Below are 21,775 nucleotides of genomic sequence, written 5' to 3'. Positions count from 1 at the left end.
TCAGCCTCTCTCCCAAAATCACAGAATCACAGAATTACTTGGCTTGGAAGAGACGCTAAAGTTCATCTCATTGCACCCCCTGCCATGGGCAGGGACACCTTCCATTATCCCAGGCTGCTCCAAGCCCTGTCCAACCTGGCCTTGGACACTGCCAGGGATCCAGGGGCAGCCACAGCTGCTTTGGGCAAGCTCTGATCTCTGTCCAGGTGGGCAGAGACAGGACCCGAGGGAACGGCTGGAGCTGGGCCAGGGCAGGGCTCAGCTGGAGATCAGGAAAAGCTTCTTCCCCCAGAGGTGGCTTGGGCACTGCCCAGGCTCCCCAGGGAATGGGCACAGCCCTGAGGCTGCCGGAGCTCCAGAGGCCTTCGGACACCACTCCCAGGGCTGCTCAGGCTGCGATTGTTGGGGGGTCTGTGCAGGGCTGGGGGCTGGACTTGGTGATCCCAATGGGCCCCTGCCAGCTCAGCCCCGTCTGCAATTCTCACCCTTTGGCTCAGCCTTTGTGTCCCCTCGAGGCACTGGCAGAGCTGTTGGGGACAGGGCAGGAGCAGGGCAGCCCCAGCGTTCCCCTGTGTGTGACACCCCAGCAGTGACAGCCCCAGCGTTCCCCTGTGTGTGACACCCCAGCAGTGACAGCCCCAGCGTTCCCCTGTCTGTGACACCCCAGCGGTGACAGCCCCAGCGTTCCCCTGTGACACCCCAGCAGTGACAGCCCCAGCGTTCCCCTGTGTGTGACACCCCAGCAGTGACAGCCCCAGCGTTCCCCTGTCTGTGACACCCCAGCAGTGACAGCCCCAGCGTTCCCCTGCCTGTGACACCCCAGCGGTGACAGCCCCAGCGTTCCCCTGTCTGTGACACCCCAGCAGTGACAGCCCCAGCGTTCCCCTGTCTGTGACACCCCAGCAGTGACAGCCCCAGCGTTCCCCTGTGTGTGACACCCCAGCGGTGACAGCCCCAGCGTTCCCCTGTGTGTGACACCCCAGCAGTGACAGCCCCAGCGTTCCCCTGTGTGTGACACCCCAGCAGTGACAGCCCCAGCGTTCCCTCCCTGCAGATGCTCCAAGGGAAGCGTCCAGAGCCGCGTCCAGTCCATGGAACTGAGCGGCCACTGCCCAGCCCGGCCTGGGCTGATGTGGATTCCTCTGCACACAGCTCGGGGAAGGTCCCCCTGGCCACCTGCACAGTGCCACAGACAAGTGTGAGACACAGTTACAGAGCTCTGCCCAGAGCTAAAAGGGAGAGTTCATGAAAAGAAAAGAAAAGAAAAGAAAAGAAAAGAAAAGAAAAGAAAAGAAAAGAAAAGAAAAGAAAAGAAAAGAAAAGAAAAGAAAAGAAAAGAAAAGAAAAGAAAAGAAAAGAAAAGAAAAGAAAAAGCCCCAACAAAAATAAAACAATAAAAAAACCAAACAAAACTGTACCAAAACAAAAAATGCCACCACCACCCAAACAAAACAAAAAAAAAAAAACAACCAACCACAAAACAATGAAAACACCAATAAAAACAAACAAACCAAAACACAACAAAAAACCAAACCAAAACAAACAAAAGAAAAACCAAAAGAAGAGAAGGAGACCTCCCCCCGAGCAGAGCTGTTCCATCATTCACTTGTCACACCTGCACTCACACAAGACCTGGGGCTTCAAAAAACTAGGATTCATTGGGCACATTTGCAGGTAAAGCAGGTTTAAGACAGACTCTCAGCAGAACTGCTCTCAGCTGAGCCAAAAAGCCCCTTTGGCAGCTGCAGACCCATTGGAAATGCAAAAGCTCAGCCCACAGGGCAGAAAAGGGCTCTGAGTTTCCCTCCCCTGACACTAAACCCTGTTCCCAGGCTGCTTCACACACAGGACTCTTCTGCAGGACTGCACAAAGCTGAGACTGGGCTCTGGCTTCTCCATGGTGCGTGTCCTAAAGCTGCCTGGGAGAAGAAATTTCGGGTCAGCTCGGCTGGCACAATCCCTCCTGGCACAGGGCACAGCGCTGGGAAGGGCTTTGCGTGCCGAGGCTTTGCTGCAGCCAAGGAAAGCTCCTGGCTCAGGATCACCTTTGATGCTCAGCCAGAGCCCCGAGTGCCCCAGCAGCAGCAGCAGCAGCAGAGAATGGCAGTATTGCCGGGGCCGGCACAGGAGGAGAGATTTCCCCCTGGAGAGAGGCTCCTGTTGCAGTTTTTGCACTCAGGCAGCTGCAGATGGCTCAGCTTTGGCTGCACAGCAGCTGGAAATGCAAGTCCAGGAGTTCTGTCCATGGCCAGCCCCAGCAGGTGACAGCAAGGACAGGGCCCTGGCACAGTGACATTTGCAGGGAGCGCCTTCAGCAAGCGCTGGGGGCTGGAACTGTGTGCAGAAAACACCCTGGGGGTTTCTGCAGCCAGGCCAAAGGAACAAGTTTCAGTTGTGGCCTGGCTAGAGAGCACCAAAGTCGATTGTTTTCCATTGCCGGGTGTTGTAGGAGCCCCAGAGGAGAGCTCAGGGGGCCAAGGAATGGAGAGCGGGGACTGTGCAGGAGCCGGAGCAGCGAGAGAGGCCGGGCTGAAGGTGCGGGGCGGGCACGGGCTGGGAGGGGGCCCAGCCCGGGGGTCCCGCAGAGCCTCCCTGCTCCAGAGCCGCAGCTGCGGCAGCGGGGCAGCTGCCGGGATCGCTGTGCCAGGGACGGGCCGCAGCTGGGGCTTCCGAGGGGCTGGGCTGGAGCAGCTTTTTGTCCCGATGCACCGGGGGCACTGCCGCGGGGCTGGGGTCCCTGGCAAGGCGCAGCAGGACAGGGTGGCAGTGGCTGGTTTGTGGATTTGGTGCTGGGATGTTTTGTTGGCGGCCCCGGGCGGGCTGTGGGAGCCGGGAGCGGCCGGGCGGGCCCGGAGCCGCCCCTCGGGCCGGGAGCCCCGGGCAGAGCTCTGTGCTCGGGGGCCGGGCCGGGCAAAGGCTGAGGGAGAGCGGGGGAAGCGCTGGCACAGAGGCCCCGGGCTCGCCGTGTCCCCCTGGCCACGCAGCCGGGCTCGGGGCCGCCTCGCTCAGAGCCAGCCCCGGCTGCGGGGGTCCCGGGGCTCCCTGGGCAGGGGGCGGCGGGGGCTGCCCGAGCTCTGTGCCCGGCGCTGGGCGCGGCTGCCGAGGCAGCGCAGGATGCAGGGTCCCCCCGTGCTGGGGCTGGCTCTGCCCGGCCCAGGGGCTGCACTGTCAGCCCAGAGCCACCTGGGGATCGCCCGGGACCGGCAGGGCTGGCAGGGAAACCGGCCCTGGGGGGAGCAGAAACGGGCAATGCGAGAGCTGGGGGTGCTCCAGAAGCCTGGACATGTTGGCAGCTTGGACAGGGGGGACCCATGGATACCCCAGGACTCTGAAACAGGGACCCCGGACAGTGCTGACCCCTGGGATGCCTATGATGCCAAAGTGGTGAGCCCAGAGAAGGGGAACCTGCGGGATTGCCAGGAGCCCCAGCAGCCCAGAAAGGGGAACACCAATACAAACCTGACCCGCAGCAACCCAGACAGGGGGGCCTCCAGGAGCCCAAAGTGGAGAGACCAGAGAGGGGAAACCCAGGGTTGGGTCTTTTTGCTGACTCTTGGTCATTTGTGTATTTTGGGGGACTGAATCTCGGTGTTTTGGAGGTTTACATGGGCACCAGATTCCCGGTGACTTCTAGAGTGTGGAGGCGCAGGGGCCCAACATTGGAACTGTAATACCTCAGGGCAAAGGTGACCAGGGTCAGAGAGACACCCCTCTGAGGACAATGGTCTCACCACAAGCATTTGCAGGCTCACGTGAATGCAGCAGGCTTCATTGGTATCACCCAGTCCAGCTGCCCTTTTTTCCTTATATGTACTCCCCCTAGAATGTTCTCCCCTCTCTTGTCCCCCATTGGTCCCGGTTTACTGCAATGCTCCGCCCCTGTTACCTCATTGGTTCCCCAGTGGGCTGCCCCTCCTCTGCACCACCTGTGCTCAGTTCCCATTGGCCCTTGGCCCTCAGACCCGCCCTTTTCCCCCTTATCAAACCCTGTGTCCTCAGCCCCATTTTGTCTCTGTCTCTGCACCTTCTACATTGCAATAAACTGCGTTTGGAGCTGTGCGCACAGACCCGTCTCTGGCCTTGTCCATCAGCAGGTTAAGCAAGCATGCTCCGGGCTCTGGGAGTGCAGGTTGCTCACCAGGGCTCATTGTGGATGTGCCACAACACCAGAGATGGACTTGGGCAGGAGGAACCCCCTAACCCAATGTGCTCATACATTGTATTTTTCCCCAAACCAGGACTTCTCATTCCCAAACCTTGGCCAGATGGAGGAGGAGGCTGTGAGGAAGAGGAAGAAGCCCTGGGACACGCAGGCAGGTGAGGAGGAAGTCAGTGCCCCTTTCCCTTTCTCATCTGCTCCATCTCCCAGCTCAGCACGGCCCCCGGCTGCAGGACAATCCCACTTCTGACATAGTCCTGCCAGGAATGGACTGGGGGATCTCCTGCCCTTCCCTCTGGCACCGAGGCAAATCCCATCCTCTGCTTGTCCTTCCTCCCCCAGACAAGGAGCTGAGGATGGAGAGCAGGGAGGACAAATGCCCACAGAAGAACCCCATGGAAGAGGCTGTTCTGAGCAGCTCGACGGCACAGGAATCCAACAGAGAGGGAAAGCTCCAGAGATCGCACAGGAGGAGGGGCTCCAAACCCAGCCCAGGGTGCTCTGAGGAGGAAAGACCCACCCTGAACCAGGAAGGTGGACAGAGCTTCAGCCAGAGCTCAGAGCTGGTGATCCATGAGCAGCCTCATGATGGAGAGAAGCCCTACAAGTGCTTGGAGTGTGGGAAGAGCTTCAGGCAGAGCAGCACTCTGATCCACCACCAGATGATCCACACCGGGGAATGGGCCTACGAGTGTGGGGAGTGTGGGAAGGGCTTGAGGTGCAGCTCAGAACTCGTCACCCACCAACGCATCCACACTGGGGAGAGGTCCTACGAGTGTGCCCAGTGTTGGAAGAGGTTTCACACCAGCTCCAGTCTCCTCATACATGAGCGGATTCACACAGGTGAGAGGCCCTTCCGCTGCCCCGACTGCGGGAAGGGCTTCAAGTACATCTCCCCTCTCGTCAGGCACCAGCGCATCCACAGTGGGGAGAGGCCCTACGAGTGTCCCCAGTGTGGGAAGAGCTTCACCCAGAGCTCTGACTTGAACAGACACCTACGGAAGCACCGGTAAGGCAAGCCCTGCAAATGTCCCTGAGGGGAGAGCTTCGTGCCTGGCTCCAGCTTCATACCCAATTGGAGGACCCACGTTGGGAAGAGACCTGTGATCTATGTTCACTGTAATGTTCATAAATCTATGGGACCTGACGGGATCCACCCCAGGGTAATGAGAGAGCTGGCAGATGAGCTTACAAAGCCAGTCTCCATAATTTACCAACAGTCCTGGCTCACTGGTGAGGTTCCGGAAGACTGGAAGCTGGCCAATGTGACACCCATTCACAAAAAGGGTGCAAAGGAGGATCCTGGTAATTATAGACCAGTCAGTCTGACCTCAGTACCTGGCAAAATAATGGAAGAGTTTATATTAAGTGCCATCATGAAGAATTTACAGGATGGCCAGGGTATCAGACCCAGTCAGCATGGCTTTAGGAAGGGTAGGTCATGTTTAACCAACCTGGTCACCTTTTATGACCAGGTAACCCGCCTAGTGGATGCAGGGAAGGCTGTAGATGTTGTTTATTTGGATTTCAGCAAGGCCTTTGACACTGTCTCCCACAGCATACTCCTAGATAAGCTGACAGCCTGTGGCTTGGACAGGAACATTCTGTGCTGGGTTAGGAACTGGCTGCATGGCCGAGCCCAGAGAGTGGTCGTGAATGGTGCTGCATCCAGCTGGAGGCCAGTCACCAGTGGTGTCCCTCAGGGGTCTGTGCTGGGGCCAGTTCTGTTTAATATTTTTATTGATGATATGGATGAGGGTTTAGAGTCTTTCATTAGTAAATTGGCAGATGACACTAAGCTGGGAGCATGTGTCGATCAGTTAGAGGGACAGAGAGCTTTGCAGAGGGACTTGGAACGGTTGGATGGATGGGCAGAATCCAATGGGATGAAGTTCAACAAGTCCAAGTGCCGAGTCCTGCACTTTGGCCACAATAACCCCCTGCAGCATTATAGGCTGGGGACAGTGTGGCTGGACAGTGCTCAGGTGGAAAGGGAGCTGGGGGTGCTGGTTGACAGTCGGCTGAACATGAGCCTCCAGTGTGCTCAGGTGGCCAAGAAGGCCAATGGCATCCTGGCCAGTATGAGGAATAGTGTGTCCAGCAGGAGCAGGGAGGTCATTCTTCCCCTGTACTCGGCACTGGTGAGGCCACACCTAGAGTACTGTGTCCAGTTCTGGGCCCCTCAGTTTAGGAGGGACGCTGAGATGCTTGAACGTGTCCAAAGGACATCAACGAGGCTGGTGAGGGGCTTGGAACACAAGCCATATGAGGAACGACTAAGAGAGCTGGGATTGTTTAGCCTGGAGAAGAGAAGACTCAGAGGTGACCTTATCACTCTCTACAACTTCCTGAAGGGTGGCTGTGGTGAGCTGGGGGTCAGTCTCTTTCTCCGGGCAACAACAGATAGAACAAGAGGACACAGTCTCAAGCTGCGCCAAGGGAGATACAGGTTAGACCTAAGGAGGAAGTTTTTCACAGAAAGAGTGGTCAAACACTGGAATCATCTGCCCAGGGAGGTGGTAGAGTCACCATCCCTGGATGTGTTTAAAAGGAGACTGGATGTGGCACTTGGTGCCATGACCTAGTTGAGGTATAGGATAGGATGGGTTGGACTCGATGATCTTGAAGGTCTCTTCCAACCTAGAAATTCTGTGATTCTGTGATAATCCATGCTGGGAAGACACCTGTCCCTTTAACTGCCCCTGCAAATGACATGATGTGGCATTGAAGAACATGAGGATCTGGCTAGAGCCATGTCATTATATCCACTCCCTCCTCAGGTCATTGCCAGAGGCAGGAAAGGGTCTCCCTCTCCCTGAGGAGAAGGGTGTCCTTCCCAGGCCGGAGGAAATATGTGGCCAGGATGATCCAGTGAGTTGTGTTTTGGTTTTCCCTGTAAATAGTTTTTCTTTTCCCTTCTGTTACCGGTATTGTTTCTGGTTTTGTTTGTTCTTTATCTTGTTGCTGTTCCCAGTAAATTGTTCTTATCCCTGCCTGGGATCCTCTATTTTTGTGCTTTCCATGGGAGGTGGGAGGGCAGCGAGCAGCAGCGCGGTTTTAGCGAGAACAGGAAATTGGGGAATCCCATTTCTGAACCCCGGCCCATGGAAACCGAGCATCCCAGCTGGTCCCAGCCCTGCTGGCCATGGCAACAGCCTTGGGAGCGGGTCCCTGGCTGGGGCTGTGGGAACCTCTTCCCTCTGGTGCCCAGGGACAGGACTGGAGGGAACGGCTGCAGCTGAGTCGGGGCAGGCTGAGGTTGGATCTCAGGAAAAGGTTTTTGCCCAGAGGCTGCTGGGGCAGTGCCCAGGCTCCCCAGGGAAGGCTCCCAGCTCCAGGGCACTCTGAGCTCCAGCAGTGTTTGGCCAGCGCTGCCAGGCCCAGGCTGGCATTGTTGGGGTGTCCTGTGCAGGGCCAGCAGTTGGACTCCAGGATCCTGATGGGTCCCTCCCAGCTCAGCCAGTTCTGTGGTTCTGGGGGAACAGGGGTCTGGTGATGGTTGCCATGGAAGCTGGCAGTAGGAATGGGGCTGGTGATGGTTGCCCACTAAGGATCAGATTTGTCAGAGGCACTCAGAGGGGTTCCATGGTCACTTTCCAAGAGTCTCCAGGTTGTTCAAGAGCTGGAATGTCACAGGCAGAGACAAGGGCTCTATGGACACCTCCCAGGGGTTTCTGGGGATGGTAAAGAGCTATGTGCTCAGAGGCAGTCACAGCCATTCCATGGTGACATCCCAGGGCATCTTGGGCTGCAAAGGCACCCATCTGTCACAGGCACTGACGGGGGCTCCACGATGACATCGCAGGAGTGCCCAGGCTGCCAAAGAGCCGGGATGTCCCAGACACTCACAGGGGTTCCTGTCATGGGCACAGTGGGAGCCTCAGGCAAAAGCTTTATTTCTTTATTACAGAAAATCCTGCTGGGTTATGAGATGGAGGAATGACATCCAACAGCCACCATAGATCCTCAAATCCCTGCAGGGTCCCCAGACTTCCAGAATTCCTTTTAAGAGAGGAGACTGGGATCAGCTGGATCCAATCCTAGCCCCAGAATTTGTCAAAGGTGTAGAGATTGTACAGGTGGAATTAAACCTTAATGCAATTTGTCCCATACAATTAATGATGGAATACCAGGTATATTTATATAAATACGGCTCTGATTGATTCTGATCATGATTAGAAGAAAGAACTTAACCACGGTTATTTACTTCACAGTACAGGACCTATAACAATTATTAGAATATTCTGCTTTAGGAAGCAGTTTTGGAGTCAACAAGGCCTGGCTGGATTTGTTGGAGCCCATTGCAGGCAGAGCCTCCTGCTCCAGCAGGAACTGCCTTTCCTGTGCCAGGAGCAGGGCAGGTCCCGCTGCAGGAAAAGCCCCAGGCCAGCCCCAGCACAGGGAAGGGCTTGGGCACAAGGGCAGAGTGCCGTGCTGGGAGCTGTGCCAGGCAGAGCCTGAGGCACCAAAGGCACCTTGGCAGCAGCAGCTGCTTGCAGGGCATGGCCAGAAGCCTCCCTTGGCAGCCCGGCCTGGTGGCCAGCACTGCAGAGCTGCTGCCTCAGGGCTCATTTCTGCCTGGGCTCTGAAAAGCCACTTCTGCTCCAGGAGCCGGCCTGGGAAGCCATTGGCCCCAGCACCCTGGGGACAAGATATGAATGACAAAACTCTTCATGCCAGCAGAGACAAGGCAGGGGCAGAGGAAAGGGGAGAGCCAGGCCCAGGGGACAGGGCTGCCATGGTGATGGCTGTGAGGTCACTGCCCCTGCAGCAGCCTGGCTGCCCTCAGCAGACATTCTGGCCAGAAGCGTTGTGAGGGCACCCAGCACAGCAGAGAACCCACACAACAGGAATTGTGTCCTTGGGGATGAGAGGGTTTCACTGGGTCAGGTTGCACAAAGCTCCTGCTTTTGGATAATTCCTGAGACAGGGAATCCAATTCTGTGGAAGAATGCAGTTGCAGTTTTGTGCCACTCTCATCATTGTAAAATATTTCCTCCTTCTAACAAATGTAAATCCACCCTCATTCAGTTGAAAGATATTGAGCCTTGTTCTGTCACTGCAAGATTTGGGAGAAAATCATTTCCACCACTATTCTTGTATTTTCACACACCTTGGAGAGGACCCGAAAATCTCCCAAGATGGGGTTTGGAGGCCTCATCACATAACCAGCAGGAGGAGGCTGCAGACTCTGGGCTCAGTGGTGTGGAGACTGAGGACAGAACAGGAGTAGTCCGGGAGGGAGTGAAGGGTGGTTTCAGAGAGGCTGGAGCTTTTCTTCATAGTGGGAATGAGCCTGAAGAAATAATTGTGCTAAGGGCAGCTGGGGAGGCCCAGACTGGACACCAGGAGAAAAGCATTTCCCTGCCAGGGCAGGGCTGTGGTGCAACACATCACCCAGAAAAAGCCTGGAGCAGCCCAAGGCTTTGTGTGGGCAGGCAGAGGCAGGCAGGAGGCAGAGCTGTCAGCAAAGGAAGGGGCCAGCCAGGTGGGGCAGTGGGGGATGACGACAGCCTGCAGGGACAGAGGCACAGGATTGCTCAGCATCAGAAACACCTTTTCCTTGCTTGTCCCCACCTGTCATCACTGCCTCCAGTGTTTTGCTTTATGTGGAGCTTGGGGACACTTTCTCAGTCCTGTCCCTCAGAAGGATCGGTTTAAAGTATGAGAAACTTCAGTGTTTCACTCTCTTTTTGAGTCCCTGAAAAGTTCTCTGAGCACATTCTGAGGGACTGAGTCTGATGCAAAGAGCACAAAGCCCCAGAGGGTGATTAAAGTCCTGGTGCTGTGTCTGTGCTGCTGAGCTGGGCCGAGCTCCTGGCCCAGAGGCGGCTCCTGGCAAGGGCAGCGCTGCAGAGAGACAGCTCTGGCCAGGAGCAGCTCCTGCGCACAGCCCAGCAGGGCTGGGGCACTGCCAGGGCAGCTCAGGGACACCAGCAGGGCACAGCCAGAGCTGACAGGGGCTCAGCACTGGCAGGGGCTGGGGGATGTCCCAGAGGGGGCTGTGTGACAGCAGCACCTCTGTGGCTGTGTCCTAGAGGCACAGAACAGCTGTGATGTCAGCAAGGGGGTGTGTGACAGCACAGAGTGAGCTGTGTGAGGTCACAGGTTGGGCTATGACATCACAGAGTTTGTTGTGTGAGGTCACTGGGCAGCCACAGCATCATAGAGGGGATTGTGTGACATCACAGAGCCGGCTGTGACATCATGGCATGGCTGTATGACATCATAGAGCAGGCTGTGATGTCAAAGTATGTGCTGTGACATTACAGAGTGGCAGTATGACATCACAGAGAGGGTTTTGTGACATCACTGAGGGTGTTGTGACATCACTGAGGGTGTTGTGACATCACAGAACTGTCTGTTACGTCACAGAGTGGGATGGGAGGCCATGGAGCAGAGTCTGCCATCATGGAGGGTGGCCCTCTGACATCAGAGAGTGGGTTGTGACAGCACCGGGTGATGGAGCAACATCATAGAGCCAGGTGTGACATCACAGGGTGACTTTGTGACATTACCAAATCTTCTGTGACATCACAGAGCAGCTTTATGATATCAGAAACTGATATCCCAGCACTGGCCCTGTGATATCATGAAAGGGCTTTGTGACATCGCAGAGCAGGCTGTGACATCACAGAGCAGTTGTGTGTGTCACCACTGAGTTACCTGTGACATCATAGAGTAGGCTCTGTGACATCATAGGCTGTGACATCATAGAATGGGTTCTGCCATCACAGTGTATCTGTGTGACATCACATGTTGGGGTGCATTAGTTTAAGTTGGTTTATTCCTGTACCCCCCATTCCTGTTTATGGTTCTGCCCCGGGCTCTCTCTCTCTCTCCCTCTTCTTGATTGTCCCGTCAGTTACACTTTTATCTCTCCTAATCCCTCCCTGGCTGCCTGTCTGTTATTCAGTGTCCATGCCCTTCCATCCAGAACCTTCTGTCTTGGACATTGAATGATTGGACCAGAGGTCAGGGTTCAACCCCCAATTTATTCACACTGGACATCCGAGTTGTTTGTTACGCGTTATTCCCTCCTCTCAAAAATTTAGATTGGTCGCTGTGTTCTAGTTATAAGACCTTGCCGGGCATGCATTTTTGTCCGCGCTCGACGCACTTTCAATAAAACACCTCCTTTTTCCCTGTCGACGCGGTCCAAGCCTTTTCTCCTGCGGGTCGCAGCCCAGCTCCTCTTTAAACGGCTCTGGGGGTTTCTCGCCCTTTTGAAGGCATTCCGCCTTAAACACTCTCCCTAGGTGGTCTCCTAGCGGGAGAGTGCCCTTCCCCCCTCACTGCCGCCAGCGGTGCTGGCCGGAGCGGCCGGGCGAGTCAGAGGTCAGCTGTCGCCGCTGCAATCACAGAGGGGATGTGAGATCCCAGAATGGCTGTGTGACATCCCAGGGTAGGATGTGTAATATCATAATGAGGGCTGTGTCATCACAGAGGGGCTGTGTGTCATCACAGGGGCTGTATGAGGTCACTGGGGAGGTCACTCTGCCCCAGCCCCCCTCACAGCTCCCCCAGAGCAGTCCAACCCTGCTCGTGCACAGCAGGGTCCCCTGTCCCCCCGGGTCCCCCCGCCCCCGGCGCTGCAGCCTCCCCCAGAGGATGTTCCACGAGATCGACCCCAGAGCCTGACACGGGGACGGGGGGCTGGGGCCCTGGGGGTGGGAGAGGGGCACAAGGACCCCCCAGCAGCGTCCCTGTGTCCCCCAGGGCCAGAGCCTGGGCCAGGGCTCCTTCACCCTGTTATGAACGAGGGCTTGAGAGCACTGAAAAAATCCCTGGGAAAAGATCAGCAACAACCAGATTTAATATTAAGGGACAGCACCACAAAGTTCCTTGGCAAGAGTCACTCTGCTCCTGACTGGACACTTCAGGCACACCGGGGGAACAAAGCAACAACAAAACCAAACCAAATCCAGCCAATCCAACCAGAAATGAACCAAGAAATATGTGTGTGTGACACAAGGACAGTGATGGCAAGGATAAAAGGAATATGGCCTAAAAGCTGAACAAAGCTCAAAGTTAACATTTCTTAACTTACACCTTAACCTTTACTTCTACCGTAAACGTACATTTTAGCAAAAGAACAGCACTTAACAGTGTTTAACCTAATTTATAACATATGATACAGCAATCATATAAGAGATTAATAACGCTTAACAATATTTAATTTAGCTAATAACTTATATTAAGCATAACAACTTAGCAAAAGAACAACTGTTAGCAGTATTTAACTCAGCTTAGACCTTGTGACTTAACCTCACCTACAGGCCTGACTGACTCAGCTATGCAAGGCACTCCAACCCCTCCGAGAGCAGCATTTCTGCCACATCTCCCCAGCACAGGCACTCCTGTGTGCACACAGACACAAAGAGTCAGTGCAAGGCACCTGTGAGAAATTCCCCTGGGGGCAGGAAATGCTCCCTGTAGATCCTTTGGCATCTCCCCAGCGGGTGAAGGGTTGAGCCTGGAGGAGTGGGGGGATCGGCCCAGGCTCCGTCGTTGTTCAGGATCCCCAAGTGCAGCAAACGGGAGAGTTCCCGGCTGGGAGAGGCCCCACTCAGAGGGAGTCGCTGGCCCAGGAGAGCTCCAAGGGGCTCCTTTTGCAGCGCTGTTTGTAGGGCCCCAAGAGAGGGGCTGCAGTCACAGCAATGGTTCATCCTGGCCGCACTTGGCATCAACAGCTTTCTTTGGCAGTGTGAGAACAGGGATGCTGTGCCACTGAGGGAACAAAACCAGTTCCCAGGGCTGCTCCTACAGAAACCAGGAGCTGGTTGGGCACAGCAGTGCCTGGAGCAGACAGTGTTTGTGCTGAGCTGCAGAGGAGCTGAGCCCAGGGGCTGTTGGCCAAGGCCGAGGCCCAAGGAGCATTTCTGAGCTGGCAGGGCGGCCTGAGAAGGGGAGGGGGGAATGCAGCAGCACAGGGCCCATGGAACCAAGGGAGCATGGTGACACTGTGGGGCCCTGTGAGACCAAGGGACCATTGTGACACTGTGAGACCCTATAGTGCCAAAGGTCCATTGTGACATTGCAAGGCCTCATGGCACAATGGAGGGACCATTAAGAGACTTCACAGCCTCATGGAACCAAGGGGCCATTGTGACACACAATGGAGTCAGGGGATCATGGAGACCATTGTGACACTATGAGGCCCCATGAAATAAGCAAAGCATTGTGACTCTGAGAGGCCTCATGGAACCAGTGAGATCATTGTGATCTTGTGGGGCCTTGTGAAAGCAAGAGGCCTTTGTGACACTGCAGGGCTGCATGGAGCCAAAGGTTCATTGTGACATTGTGGGGCCTGGTGTCATCAGTGGTCCATTGTGACTCTGTGGAGCCAAAGGAGACCATTGTGACACTGCAAAACCCCGTAGTCCAAAGGTCCATTGTAACACTGCAGTCTCATGGAATAGAGGAGTCACGTGTCATTGTGGGGCCTGGGGAACCACAGAGACCATTGTGACACTGCAAGGCCTTATGGAATTGTTGGGACCATTGTGACATTCGGGGCCTTCTGCAACCCAGGAGCCATTGTGACATTGTGTGACCCCATTGAACCAAAGCACCATTGTAACACTGCAGGACCCCATGGAATCAAATCACCATTAGGACACTGTGGGGCCCTGTGGAACCAAGGGGACCATGGTGATACTGCAGGGCCTCTTAAAACCACGGCAACACAGAAGAGGTCTGGCTGGTTTGGCCTCCCATGGAGTGCCTGACTGGTCCAACTGACCATGGCATGTTGAAGGCCTCTTCTCTTCTGCTGTTGAAACACTGGTGCTCCATACTTTCTTTCATATGGAAAAGATCTGTCCTTCTCCTGCAGGCATCCATGGCCAGAACTGGGATTTCATCTCCAGATTTCCTTATATCCAGGGATTATTCCCATAGGAATATTGCCAGGACAAGATTGGCTGACAACGGTTTCATGAGGGTCACCTCTCATCAGTCCCCAAAACACTGGGGAAGGCTCAGTGCTTTCCTTCTTGTGGAAAGAACTGTCCTTCTACAGGTGCCCATGGCCAAGATTGGGCTTCCACCTTCAAAATTCCCTAAATTCAAAGACTGCTCCCAGACAAAATCTGCCATTCCTGACAAGTCTGGCAGGCATTGGCCTAGTGAGACTCTCACCTGCCCTCCAAACACTGGGGCTCTGCCCTTCCCTGCCTATGGAAAAGAACTTGCCTTTTCCAGGTGCCCATGGTCAGAACTGGGATTCACCTCCAACATTGCCTATTGTGAGAGACTGGAGGAGATTATTGGCTCAAAACATTTCATGGGTCGGGGAGTCTTGTTTAAACTGTGTTCCCTTGGACGAGGACACGAGGCTTGACTCCATTTTCATCAGAAGGCTGATTTATTATGTTATATATTATACTAAAATACTACATTACAGCTATACTAAAAAGAACAGAGGGAAGAAGATCGGAAGGCTACAAAGACAAGAATAGAATAGGAATGAATAACAAAAATCTTGTGACTGCTCACAGCCTTGGCACAGGTGGCTGTGATTGGTCACTGATTGAAAACAATCCACATGAACCAATGAAAGATTCACCTGTGGCACTCCACAGCAGCAGATAGTTATTGTTTACATTTCTTTCCTGAGGCCCTCAGCTCCTCAGGACAGGAAAAATCCTAGCAGAGGCTTTTTCACTAAAATATCATGGCAACATCTCACCCTTTTAAATTTATTAAATTAAATAGAAAAAGAAATGTTTGCAATCTCTTCTACTGGGGCCTTGCAGAAGAGAGAACAACACCTCTTGAGGTTCATCTGTTGCCAGTCAAAATCTCGATCAACTGCTGATGTGGAATGTTCAGGGAAATTCTTCACTTATCAAACATCAAATTCTATCATAACACTAAAACAATCCTAAAATATAAGAAAATGCAAAAACTCATGCAAAGAAAGTTCATTGTTTCGAGTCCAAACAGCTGAGTTTCAGGACAGAGTCCATGGACTGAAGATGTTCTTCTTTGACATCTCTGGAAGTCCCCTTTGGTCCTGAAACAGGCTTGCAGAATTCTGAAACAAAGAACTGCTAAAGAAAACAAGAATTATCAAACAATTCATTGACAGTCATGAAACAATTCAGAGAGAAAATTCTGGAATGCCCTGGCCACAGCCCTTCATTGAACCACTTGGGCTGAGGCTAATTTTTGACTTTTCAATGCTTTTGAGCTGCTAGCTCTTTCCACTTTTCTGTATTAATTTTTTTTTTTTTTTTTTTCAAAAGAAGAAGAACAGCAGCAGAGGGTCTCTAGAACCCTTGGGTGGCCCTGGTCCTGGTGGATGGACCAGAGAACCCAGACCTGGCTCACAGAATGGTGGCCCAGGTCCCTGTGGGGAAAGCAAAGTCCCCAAACCCAGCACTGGACGGGGCGATGGCCCCGGCCCAGGGAAATGAGCCAAACGGCCCAGAACTGGCCTGTGAGGCGGGCTCTGTGTGCTCACAACCTGGCAGGACCATGCTGCCAGTGTCTTCAGAGCAGAAATGACCCACTGCTTCCTCCCCCCAGCAGCACCAGTGCACACCGGCAGCTCGGGAAGAGAAGCTTTCTCAGGAATTGTCATCCCAGATCTGAGGGTTTCTTGTCCCCAGAGCAAGCGAGCAATGCTTGCTTTGCTCTGTGTCTCTTGCTCCTGTAATGCAAATGCCACTTCTCCTGCATTCTGCCCCTCGGCACCACCCCCATCCCCACTGCGCTGGGAATCAGAGGCAGATACCACAGGAGCCAACTCCCCCACGCCGCTGGGGCGCTCGGGGGAAGGCAGGCACCCCAACCCCCAGGGAGAAGCCCCCGACCACACACAAAGTGACCCAGAAACCATACTGATTTTGAACACAGCCAGCCGAACTGCTCCTGCAGTCAGCTGGAGGGCCATGCCCCCTCCACGGAAAGACAGGCTCTTCCCAGGGTCTGATGCGAATGACGGAGCTTCGGAAACCAGCGGGACAACTGGGGTGGGTGGTGTGGGCAGCACGGGCGCTGGTGTCGGCTCTTGAGGCGGTCCCGTGGGCTCAGCACCATTCTCGGCATGCTCTTGCACTGCAATCGGGTCGGCAGGGAGCGGCGGGACAGGCGGGGGCGGCGGGCTCGGAGCGGGGTCAGCCCGCGCAGGCGCCGCCTGCACCGTTGCGAATTCAGTTGCCGGCTGGGATGCAGAGGGAGAAGGCACGGAGGCAGCTCCTGCAGCTCCCGGGGACAGCAGCACAGCCGGGGAACCATTGTTGTTGATCGCGTTGCCTGGCAACACGGGCGGATCGGCGAGAGGCAGAGCCGCGGGGTCCGGCGCCTCCCGCGGGGCCGGCTGAGGCGGAGCCGCGTCCCCCCGGCGTGGGGGGACCGGAGAGTTCCGCGGTGAAGCAGGCGGGGCCGGCCCGGAAAGCGGCGGGGCCGGCTCCCCATCCCCCCCAAGAGAAGGAGCTGGGGGGAAGGCAGCTCTGTCTGCTCATGCTCCAAGGGAGCAGAGAAAAACTTTTGCTCAGCTGTGGGCAATGCGGGGGGGCTGCGAACCCGCGGTTCGTCTTCTTTGAGAGGCTTCTTTCGTGCCGAACCTGGTGGGAACGGAGCGCGGCCGCGCCACCGAGCCATGATGTCCCCCGCAGCCTCCCTTTTTTTCAAAATACAGAATAAGAGGGCTTGGGACACTGAATACATTATCGGGCGTTTAACACCCTGGTGCTCTCTCCACTCAACAGCAGCATCCATGAACTCCCAAAGATCTAAATTGATGGAGTATGTCACATTTGTAAAAAATCTATGAAATTTTGCCCATCTGAAAACCTGATAATAATGTTTCTTCCTAAAAATCAAATCATGTCCCCATTTGCACCAGAATTTAATAACTTTCTCCTCTGATGCAGTAAACGGAACCTGAGCTTCCGAAGGTACATTTTTCCAACTTTCCTCCCACCTTTTGCGAATGGCAGGATCTTCAGGAAGGGAAAAAATAACAGTACCTTTAGACAGTGTCCTTGTGGATCCAGCTGTGCAGCTCTGCTGCTCTGCGGTCTCTGGACACAATCTCCAGGAAAGTCCAACAGGTTCTCCTGTTCGCCTTGGCTGTGAACTCTGCCCATCTTCAGGGTCTCGTTTCTTCAGCTCCAGGCTGGACTCCGTGGTCACTCTTGGGGTGACCATCAGTTTCACACGTCCAGGGGTCACCAATTCTTGTTTTGGCAAGAACCCCTTGTGTGAGGACACGAGGCTTGACTCCATTTTCATCAGAAGGCTGATTTATTATGTTATATATTATACTAAAATACTACATTACAACTATACTAAAAAGAACAGAGAGAAGATCATCAGAAGGCTACAAAGACAAGAATAGAATAGGAATGAATAACAAAAATCTTGTGACTGCTCACAGCCTTGGCACAGGTGGCTGTAATTGGTCACTGATTGAAAACAATCCACATGGACCAATGAAAGATGCACCTGTGGCCTTCCACAGCAGCAGATAGTTATTGTTTACATTTCTTTCCTGAGGCTCTCAGCTCCTCAGGACAGGAAAAATCCCAGCAGAGGCTTTTTCCCTAAAATATCATGGCTACAAATACCCCTTGGTCTTTGTGGTCCCTTCCCCCAGGCAGGACTTGGGCTCATTTGGTCACTCAGGAGCTGGGCGGGGGCTCCAGAGGTGGCTGTGGAGCATTGCCTGTGCTGTGCCAGGGACTGGCAGCCACTGCTGGGCTGGGAGAGAGGCTCTGGAGGGATTGGAGTTCCAGGGCAGGGCAGAGCTGGGGTTCCAGGGCAGGGCAAGGCTGGACCTGCCGCTCCTCTCCTACACAAAAAATGTTTCCAGCCAACAATCTCCTCCAGTCTGTCACAATAGGGAAAGTTGGAGTGAAATCCCAAATTTGGCCATGGGGCCCTAGATGACAAGGACGGTTATTTTCCACAGGAAGGAAAGCACAGAGTCCCAGTGTATGAAAGCCAGGTGAGAGCCTGAGTAGGCCAAAGCAAGCCAGATTTGTCTGGGACCAATTATTAGATTTAGGGAATTTTGGAGATGAAACCATGGGTGCCTGGATATACAGGACAGTTCTTTCCCATAGGAAGGAGAGCATGGAGCCTTCCCCAGTGTTTTGTGGAGAGACAGGAAGTGACCCTTCTGAAACCACTGCCAGCCAGACTTGTCCTGGCAATATTCCTATTTGGAACAATCCCTGGAAATAAGTTAATTTGGAGGTGAAATCCCAATTCTGACCATGAGTGCCTGGAGGAGAAGGACAATTCTTTTCCATTGAGAAAAAAAGCATGGAGCCCCAGTGTTTCAGCAGCAGATGAGGAGAGACCCTCAACATGCCAAGATCAGCTGGAGCAGTCAGGCACTCCATGGGAGGCCAAACCAGCCAGACATGTACCATGTTCCCTTGGTCTTATGAGGTCCTGCAGTATCACCATGGTTTCCTTGGTTCTGTGGGGCCCCACATTGTCCTAATGGTGCTTTGATTCCATGGGGTCCTGCAGTGTCACAGTGGACCCTTGGTTTGATGGGGTCCCACAAAGTCACAATGGCCCCTTGGTTCCAGAAGGCCCTGAAGTTTCACAACGGTCCAAATTATTCCATGAGGCCTTGCTGTGTCACAATGGTCTTTGTGGTTCCACAGGCCCCACAATGACATGTGACTCCTCTGTTCCATGAGCCCTGCAATGTCACAATGGATCTTTGGTTCCATGCAGCCCTGCACTGTCACAAAGGTCTCTTGGTTTCACGAGACCCCACAGTATCACAATGGACCTCTTGGTTATGTGGGGACCCCCAGGGTCACAATGGTCTCACTGGTTCCATGAGGCCTCAGAGTGTCACAATGCTTTGCTTATTCCACGGGGCCTCTTAGTGTCACAGTGGTCTCCATGATCCCATGAGTCCCCTCAGTGTCACAATGCCCCCCTGGTTCCATGAGGCTGTGAAGTCTCTTAATGGTGTCTCCATTGTTCCATGAGGTTTTGCAATGTCACAACGGACCTTTGCCTCCATGGAGTCTCTCAGTGTGACAATGGACCCTTGGATCCATGACACGCCAAAGTGTCATCATGGTCTCCACAGTTCCAGAAGGCCCTGTGGTGTCACATGGCCCCTTGATTTGATGGGGCCTCACAGTATCACAATGATTCCTAATTCCATGGAGCCAGAGAGCGACAGTACAGTCTCCTTGGTTCCATGAGACCAAGCAAAGTCACAGTGCTCTCCATGATTCCATGAGACCCCTACAGTGTCACCATGGTCCCTTGGTTCCATGGGCCCTGTGCTGTTGCATTCCCCCCTCCCCTTCTCAGGCCGCCCTGCCAGCTCAGAAATGCTCCTTGGGCCTCGGCCTTGGCCAACAGCCCCTGGGCTCAGCTCCTCTGCAGCTCAGCACAAACACTGTCTGCTCCAGGCACTGCTGTGCCCAACCAGCTCCTGGTTTCTGTAGGAGCAGCCCTGGGAACTGTTTGTGTTCCCTCAGTGGCACAGCATCCCTGTTCTCACACTGCCAAAGAAAGCTGTTGATGCCAGGTGCGGCCAGGATGAACCATTGCTGTGACTGCAGCCCCTCTCTCTGGGCCCTACAAACAGCGCTGCAAAAGGAGCCCCTTGGAGCTCTCCTGGGCCAGCGACTCCCTCTGAGTGGGGCCTCTCCCAGCCGGGAACTCTCCTGTTTGCTGCACTTGGGGATCCTGAACAACGAGGGAGCCTGGGCCGATCCCCCCACTCCTCCAGGCTCAACCCTTCACCCGCTGGGGAGATGCCAAAGCATCCACAGGGAGCATTTCCTGCCCCCAGGGGAATTTCTCACAGGTGCCTTGCACTGACTCTTTGTGTCTGTGTGCACACAGGAGTGCCTGTGCTGGGGAGATGTGGCAGAAATGCTGCTCTCGGAGGGGTTGGAGTGCCTTGCACAGCTGAGTCAGTCAGGCCTGTAGGTGAGGTTAAGTCACAAGGTCTAAGCTGAGTTAAATACTTCTAACCGTTGTTCTTTTGCTAAGTTGTTATGCTTAATATAAGTTATTAGCTAAATTAAATATTGTTAAGCGTTATTAATCTCTTATATTGCTGTATCATATGTTATAAATTAGGTTAAACACTGTTAAGTGCTGTTCTTTTGCTAAAATGTACGTTTACGGTAGAAGTAAAGGTTAAGGTGTAAGTTAAGAAAGGTTAACTTTGAGCTCTGTTCAGCTTTTAGGCCATATTCCTTTTATCCTTGCCATCACTGTCCTTGTGTCACACACGCACACATATTTCTTGGTTCATTTCTGGTTGGATTGGCTGGATTTGGTTTGGTTTTGTTGTTGCTTTGTTCCCCCGGTGTGCCTGAAGTGTCCAGTCAGGAGCAGAGTGACTCTTGCCAAGGAACTTTGTGGTGCTGTCCCTTAATATTAAATCTGGTTGTTGCTGATCCCTTGCTGGGATCTTTTCAGCACTCTCAAGCCCTCGTTCATAACAGGGTGAAGGAGCCCTGGCCCAGGCTCTGGCCCTGGGGGACACACAGACACTGCTGGGGGGTCCCTGTCCCCCTGTCCCACCCCCACAGCCCCAGCCCCCCGTCCCCGTGTCAGGCTCTGGGGTCGATCTCGTGGAACATCCTCTGGGGGAGGCTGCGGCGCCGGGGGCGGGGGGACCCGGGGGGACAGGGGACCCCGCTGTGCACGAGCAGGGTTGGACTGCTCTGGGGGAAACTGTGAGGGGGGCTGGGGCAGAGTGACCTCCCCAGTGACCTCACACAGCCCCTGTGATGACACACAGCCCCTCTGTGATGACACAGCCCTCATTATGATATTACACATCCTACCCTGGGATGTCACACAGCCATTCTGGGATCTCACATCCCCTCTGTGATGTCACACAGATACACTGTGATGGCAGAACCCATTCTATGATGTCACAGCCTATGATGTCACAGAGCCTACTCTATGATGTCACAGGTAACTCAGTGGTGACACACACAACTGCTCTGTGATGTCACAGCCTGCTCTGCGATGTCACAAAGCCCTTTCATGATATCACAGGGCCAGTGCTGGGATATCAGTTTCTGATATCATAAAGCTGCTCTGTGATGTCACAGAAGATTTGGTGATGTCACAAAGTCACCCTGTGATGTCACACCTGGCTCTATGATGTTGCTCCATCACCCAGTGCTGTCACAACCCACTCTCTGATGTCAGAGGGCCACCCTCCATGATGGCAGACTCTGCTCCATGGCCTCCCATCCCACTCTGTGACGTAACAGACAGTTCTGTGATGTCACAACACCGTCAGTGATGTTACAACACCCTCAGTGATGTCACAAAACCCTCTCTGTGATGTCATACTGCCACTCTGTAATGTCACAGCACACACTTTCACCTCACAGCCTGCTCTATGATGTCATACAGCCATGCCATGATGTCACAGCCTGCTCTGTGATGTCACACAATCCCCTCTATGATGCTGTAGCTGCTCAATGACCTCACACAACAAACTCTGTGATGTCATAGCCCAACCTGTGACCTCACACAGCTCACTCTGTGCTGTCACACAGCCCCTTGCTGACATCACAGCTGCTCTGTGCCTCCATGAGACAGCCACAGAGGTGCTGCTGTGACATAGCCCCCTCTGGGACATCCCCA

General features: G+C 54.1%; 1 protein-coding gene across 3 annotated transcripts; it reads left to right on the top strand.

Moving 5' to 3' along the window:
* The first annotated feature begins 3,275 nt into the window (after window positions 1–3,275).
* Window positions 3,276–7,257, top strand: LOC135278563 (zinc finger protein 286A-like). 3 transcript variants are annotated; one of them, XM_064385136.1, is made up of 3 exons: window positions 3,276–4,094; window positions 4,239–4,317; window positions 4,502–7,257. In XM_064385136.1, exons 1-3 carry the CDS (start codon window positions 3,825–3,827, stop codon window positions 5,170–5,172), a joined length of 1,020 nt encoding a protein of 339 aa, XP_064241206.1. In that variant the 5' UTR covers window positions 3,276–3,824; the 3' UTR covers window positions 5,173–7,257. The 3 variants fall into 3 exon arrangements, with proteins under 3 accessions (XP_064241206.1, XP_064241207.1, XP_064241205.1); XM_064385137.1 differs by having other exon boundaries at window positions 3,276–4,129; XM_064385135.1 differs by having other exon boundaries at window positions 3,276–4,317.
* Window positions 7,258–21,775: the final 14,518 nt, after the last annotated feature.

The sequence above is a fragment of the Passer domesticus genome, chromosome 11 (assembly GCF_036417665.1).
Source record: "Passer domesticus isolate bPasDom1 chromosome 11, bPasDom1.hap1, whole genome shotgun sequence".
Taxonomy (NCBI): domain Eukaryota; kingdom Metazoa; phylum Chordata; class Aves; order Passeriformes; family Passeridae; genus Passer; species Passer domesticus.
This window is presented reverse-complemented; position numbering and strand designations above follow the sequence as displayed.

What these genes read in the sequence shown, in the direction of transcription:
- LOC135278563 (XM_064385135.1), top strand. Translation starts at nt 3,825, where the DNA reads ATGTTCTCCCCTCTCTTGTCCCCCATTGGTCCCGGTTTACTGCAATGC. An exon ending in GCCCTGGGACACGCAGGCAG is followed by an intron (nt 4,318 to 4,501) that starts GTGAGGAGGAAG and finishes TTCCTCCCCCAG; the next exon opens with ACAAGGAGCTGAGGATGGAG.